General features: G+C 45.9%; 1 protein-coding gene across 1 annotated transcript; it reads left to right on the forward strand.

Annotated features, from left to right (window-relative positions):
* The first annotated feature begins 492 nt into the window (after window positions 1-492).
* LOC104388579 (acidic mammalian chitinase-like) lies at window positions 493-3976 on the forward strand. Its single transcript, XM_009997464.1, has 10 exons — window positions 493-517; window positions 1040-1069; window positions 1535-1736; window positions 2044-2100; window positions 2207-2372; window positions 2482-2606; window positions 3089-3197; window positions 3288-3473; window positions 3623-3742; window positions 3842-3976. The coding sequence occupies exons 1-10, from the start codon at window positions 493-495 to the stop codon at window positions 3974-3976; spliced, it is 1155 nt and encodes a 384-aa protein (XP_009995766.1).
* Window positions 3977-5809: the final 1833 nt, after the last annotated feature.

Raw genomic sequence — 5809 nt, forward strand, 5'->3', positions numbered from 1 at the left:
GCAAGAAATCCCAGCCCTTGTGTCCCTCAAAAGCCCATTGCTGTGAGCTGAGCTCTGCTCAGTCCTACCTCGCTGCTTGTCCCCTTGCCCCAGCCAAGGGGACAAAATCCTTGTAAACCACCTTTGTTTTGGCAGTGCCTACCACCTCCGGGCACACACAACAACAGCACAAGGTGAACACTTCAGCCACCCATCACTGTGTAATCATTGGTGGTGACCCACAGCCTGTCACTGTAAAAAAATGTTGCTAAAAGTAAAGGCATCTAATCTTTTTCCACGACTCATGCAGCACCATGACGTGGCAGAGCCTGATAATAGTGGTGTCTCCAGCTGGAGAGTTAAGGCCCATTGTACTGGTATAATTGTTTTGTGATATTGTTCTTTACCTAATTTCTTAATGTTTATCTACCTTTGTTGGTCCAAGACTGGCATGAAATAAGAGGAGCATATAAAAGTGGGAGACGAGCTGCAATAGATCAGTCCTGGTCAAAGATGGCCAAGCTTACTTTACTTACCGGTAAGTCCTGCTTCCAAACTTAGACCTCTACCTTTAGACAAGTATTTGTGGCTCTTTCACTGTTATACTGGGTGGTTATGTAGGGGGATTTCTAGGGATTAGGAGTGCTGCGCTCTCTTTCTGTCAAAGGGAAAGCTATAGGAGTTTTTTTCAGGAGGAACAGTTACGTATTTCAGTAGTGCAGGAGTGGATATGTTATGCTTTAAAAATTAACCAAATTCCCAGCTGTTGGAAATTCAATGGTGCTTTTTGAGCAAAAATCTAAAAATCAAAATTCTGCACAGTCACTTTCTTAGTTTCCTTGTTATGTTTTTACCTGCAATAATTTGACAAATGTTACCCACTTCCATATAAACAATCAGCTGAGCCATCCTTGAGAATTCACAGATTCTTGAATGGCTTTAATAGAAAGCAGTGATGCTAAGATGATGTTATATTTGATTCAGTGCAGTCCTGCACAAGAACTTTGTATTTCTAAGTACAAACATTAAACCCTTTATATTTTAAACTTTTTCTTTAAAGGTCTGGTCCTTCTGCTGAATGCCCAGATAGGTATGTACTTGCTTCCAGCCAACAACTCTACCAAACCCTTTTCAGCATCAGCTCATACTGCCAGGTCACACAGGCAGCACAGCAAACACACAAAGACCCTTCTACCTCCCAGGCACTTCACCAGAGGTCCCTTCTCCCTCTGCTCTTCTTGATGTGGCAGCAAAGGAGAAAGACTGAGTTTGGGGAAGACCCATTGCTCAGAACGGCCCCAGTTCTTGAGTTTAAGGGTGCAAGAGGCTCCCAGACTGGCTCATCTCCTGAACCAAAGGAGGAAGGAAAGAAATCCATTCTTTCCCTTGGAGAGCCAGTTCCCAGAGGGATAGCCAACCCTCCTTCACTTTCTCAGAACTCCTTACCTGGCAGGGAAACACTGCCCAGTCACTTCTCATCAAATCTAATTATGCTACTCTGCCTGAAGTTACTAGTATGTCCTCAGTGCAGTCCATCTCCTCTGTTTCTCTGCAGGCACTGCCTATGTGCTGTCATGTTACTTTACCAACTGGGCTCAATACAGGCCTGGCCTGGGAAAATACATGCCTGACAACATTGACCCATTCCTGTGCAACCACCTGATCTACGCCTTTGCTGGGATGAACAACAATGAGATCACAACTTATGAATGGAATGACGAGACCCTTTACAAATCCTTCAATGGCTTGAAGAACCAGTACGTACCGAGAGCAAAGGATATCACTTGTTCTCCCTTTCGGGCCCTTTCCCATTACTCAGTAGATGTTCTCTGTACAATGGAAGCACAATCCAAGGCTAAGGGATGCCAGGGAGAAGCAGCTGATAGTGATGGGAAGGGCAGGGATGGGGAAGGCAGGCTGCCAGCACTTGTGCTTTGAGGATGGTCATGGTGATTGGGTGCGCTGTGGACTTGCTCTTTGGGTTTCACACCAACAGACGCTTCTTACAAAGGCAGCTACACCAGATGCTTACACTAAAACATGTTACTACCCCTTCCTTTACAGGAACAGAAATCTGAAGACCCTCCTGGCCATTGGAGGATGGAATTTTGGGACAGAGAAGTAAGTGAAAACTCTCTCCTTCCCACAACTGCATCCTGGAAAGGGAGGGAAATGAGGGAAAGATCCACCAACCAAACCCCAACTCTGTCCTGCTCTGTCTCCCTAGGTTCTCCACAATGGTTTCCACACCTCAGAACCGCCAGACCTTCATCAGATCTGTCATCAGATTCCTGCGTCAGCACCAGTTTGATGGTCTGGACCTTGACTGGGAATACCCTGGGGCCAGGGGCAGTCCAGCCCAGGACAAGACTCTCTTCACTGTCCTGGTTAAGGTAAGTTGACACAAAAGGATTTGGTCAACCCCTCTGCCCTGCACTGCTCTGGCTTTGAAGCCTCAGCCCAAATTGTCCACGGTGAGATCTGTTTCTTGGCATCCCTCAGGAAATGGTGGCAGCCTTTGAGCAGGAAGCCAGACAGGCCAACAAGCCCCGTCTCATGGTCACCGCTGCTGTTGCTGCAGGACTTTCCACCATTCAGGCTGGCTATGAGATTGCTGAGCTTGGGAAGTGAGTAGCCAACTTTCGAGTACCATTTCTTTGACTTAAGAGGTGTCCCTTTTGAGTGGTTAAGGGAAACTGCCACTACTGGGCAGAAACCAGCCCGGTGGCATGTGGAGTCCCTGCTCCTTTGTGTAAGGCAAGAATGCTAAGACAGTGGTGCTTGTGTGGTGTGCAAGGGGACACCTCAGGAAGGGAAGTGTAATGACAGGCTGGCTCCAGCCACTCCATGCCAACAGGGAACATCCTTTGGTTCCCAGGGCAGCAGAGCAGGCCGCTCTCTGTCTTCATCTCTTCCTTCCTCCTCAGGAGGAGTGAATTGGATCCAGCACTTACAAGGCCAGCTCAAAAAATATCTCAAAGAGCCCAGATTTGCTGAATGTGGAGATGTGGTGATGGATGTGGAGGGCTAGACATCCAGCATTAAAGGGACAATCAGGTCCAGGTGACTGAGAAGGCCAGGAGATAGATGTGGGCTTTGTTCTCCACAGATACTTGGACTACATCCATGTGATGACTTACGACTTCTATAGCGCCTGGGATGGACGCACTGGGGAGAACAGCCCTCTGCACAATGGGGCTAACACCCAACTCAGTGTTGTAAGTGTGTTTTCGGAACCTCTGCCACACAACTCACCCTCTTGCCTACAAATCCTGGCACAAACTTGAACTATGGTGGTTGTTTTACAGGAATATGCTATGAACTATTGGAAGAACAATGGTGCTCCAGCTAGGAAGCTCCTTGTTGGATTCCCAACCTATGGACATAGTTTCACTCTCCAAAACCCATCTAACACCGCTGTTGGGGCACCAACATCAGGACCTGGGCCAGCTGGACCTTACACACGGGAGGCTGGATTACTGGCTTACTATGAGGTACATGTTCCCTCTTACCTGGGTCACCAAGAACAACACAAACACTCCTCAAACTTACCAGCAAGGAATTTTTAAGCCATGGAATATCTCAACTGCCCTTTTTTTGTAGGACACTTGCTAACTTCTTCCGCTCTGTCCTTTTTTCCTAGATCTGTACACTCCTGGACTCCGGAGCCACCCAGGCTTGGGATGCCTCCGAGGACGTGCCCTATGCCTACAAGGGCAGTGAATGGGTTGGCTATGATGACGTCAAGAGCTTCAAGATCAAGGTATGGTGGGAGGTGTGGCTGTGCTAATTGTAAGGCAGGAGACTTTCTGCATTAGCAGATCCTGGGACTAAATGGGATTTCTCCCCTGGCACTGAGCAGGTTGACTGGCTGAAGAAGAACAATTTTGGAGGTGCCATGGTTTGGACCCTTGATATGGATGACTTCACAGGCTCTTTCTGCAAGCAGGGCAGATATCCCCTGATCACCACCCTGAAGAACAATCTTGGTCTGTGAAGCAGGAGTGAGTATCTTGAATAACACAGGCTCTGTGCACAGCACATGAGCTGCTTAAAGCTGATGTGCTCCTAACACCATGGGGCCAGGGAAGGATGGTAGAGAGAAACATCCACTGTAAAGGGACTTTCCTGTTCCAAAGGAAATCTACTTCCTGCTTTCATTTCTGGCTGCAAGACCTATTAACAGTTCAGGCCATCACAGTCTTGTCTACAATGCCAGCTGCCCCCACTACCACTTGCCGTGAAGATACCAATCCTACTATAGCAAACACAACCCTCTGATCTTATTGCCTGGAATAATAATAACAATTAAATAAAGTATTCTGCAAAAGCAACAATCCTCATTTCAACTCATTTTGCTCTTCATATTTTCATGCTCCAAGATTCTCTTGTGATACACCTATGTTCAGGGAAGAGCCTGAATTCATAAGCTGCGTGTTAAACATCCATAAATGGGCCTTTCCCAGGGCTTTCTGGCTGTGCCAGTGGAGTAGGCAGTGAGAGGGAAAAAAAAAAGCAGTAGAAAGAATCAGGTCAGATCAGGCAGTGCCATGAAAGAGCACACAAAGCAGGGTCACGGTGACACAACCAGGACACTGGCTCCCCACAAAGCGAGGCCTGTGCATTTGTCCAGAAAAAAAAGAATTCTTCTCTTGGAAAGGTGACCTTCCAAAGGGAACAGTCTTCAAAGGCCACATAGCCTTGCTGCTCTGGCCATCAGACATCAATTACTCCCTGTTATCCCCTACTACCAGGAATGGTTCAGCGGAGCACATACCAATTCACCTGCAGACTCCTGATGTATTCCTCAGGTTTTTACTGCCACAACCACAGATCTTCTCACCTCCACAAAACAAATCCAGACTGCATTTATGCCAGCTCAACAGCATCTTTGCTGCCTCACTTCACATGGAAACCCAAAGACTGATTGTGACTATACACATCAGGCAAAGGTCATACGGGTTGATGTCTCCCCACACTGAGGTTACTGCTGCATGGGTCACTGGAGACACAGGAAGCAAATAATCTAAACAAAATCCATTTAATTTTATGGCTTTCAGTTGATATGTACATTTGGGGTTCAAGTATATTCTTCTTCCAGGTGTGTTCTGTCTTGGGGATCCATCTGAGTCTTTGAGGCAAGTGTTTTTCCTTTCCCCTATCCCTGTCTGTTAAGTATTACCCCATGACCTTTCACTGATTGGCTCCAATTAAGGCCATGGATTTCCTCTTCCTGAACCAAAGTCAGGTTACAGTGCAAGAATACTAAAGGCAAAACAAATGTGTTGCAGTCATCCCTGTAAAGTTCCCCAGCATTTGGATTAGAACTGTACTTACGACTCCCATATTTCAAGAGCCTCAGAATATGAATTTGCTGATACCTTTTTGAAATCTCCAGTACTTCTCTGCAGGAACATTTTTTGGGTCTTTCTTTTTCTTTTTTTTTTCTTTTTCTTTTTCTTTTTTTCTTTAAACTAAAAGAAGACTGGCCATATTTCGGACATTTTTCTTAATTAAAAGTTTTACAGTGTATGTCCTGTACATTATCAGCATCACAGGCATCAGATGGATTTCAGAAGTGCCAAGACCCACGTGGGATCATAGGCCTGGAAGCACAGTCAGTTGCTGGGAAAAAAAAAAAAGTATATATATATATATTGTTTTCTTTTCTGAAGAGTTTTTCTCTTTTGTGGGGATAGAGATTAACTTGTGAAAAGATATCAACTTTTCATTTCAATAGATTTTTTATGTTGCTTTCTTTTCTATTGCTATTGTAGCCACATTCTTCCTGACTGCCTGTACCTTGTGGGATGCCATAGTATTCATCCTT

This window comes from Chaetura pelagica, unplaced genomic scaffold (assembly GCF_000747805.2).
Source record: "Chaetura pelagica isolate M959 unplaced genomic scaffold, ChaPel_1.0 scaffold1, whole genome shotgun sequence".
In the NCBI taxonomy this organism is placed as follows: domain Eukaryota; kingdom Metazoa; phylum Chordata; class Aves; order Apodiformes; family Apodidae; genus Chaetura; species Chaetura pelagica.

Bases quoted from the DNA above. Each gene is read 5' to 3' on its own strand.
- LOC104388579 (XM_009997464.1), top strand. From the start codon at position 493: ATGGCCAAGCTTACTTTACTTACCG. The intron at 518-1,039 runs GTAAGTCCTGCT...TTTTCTTTAAAG, and splicing joins CAAGCTTACTTTACTTACCG to GTCTGGTCCTTCTGCTGAAT. The intron at 2,607-3,088 runs GTGAGTAGCCAA...TGTTCTCCACAG, and splicing joins GAGATTGCTGAGCTTGGGAA to ATACTTGGACTACATCCATG.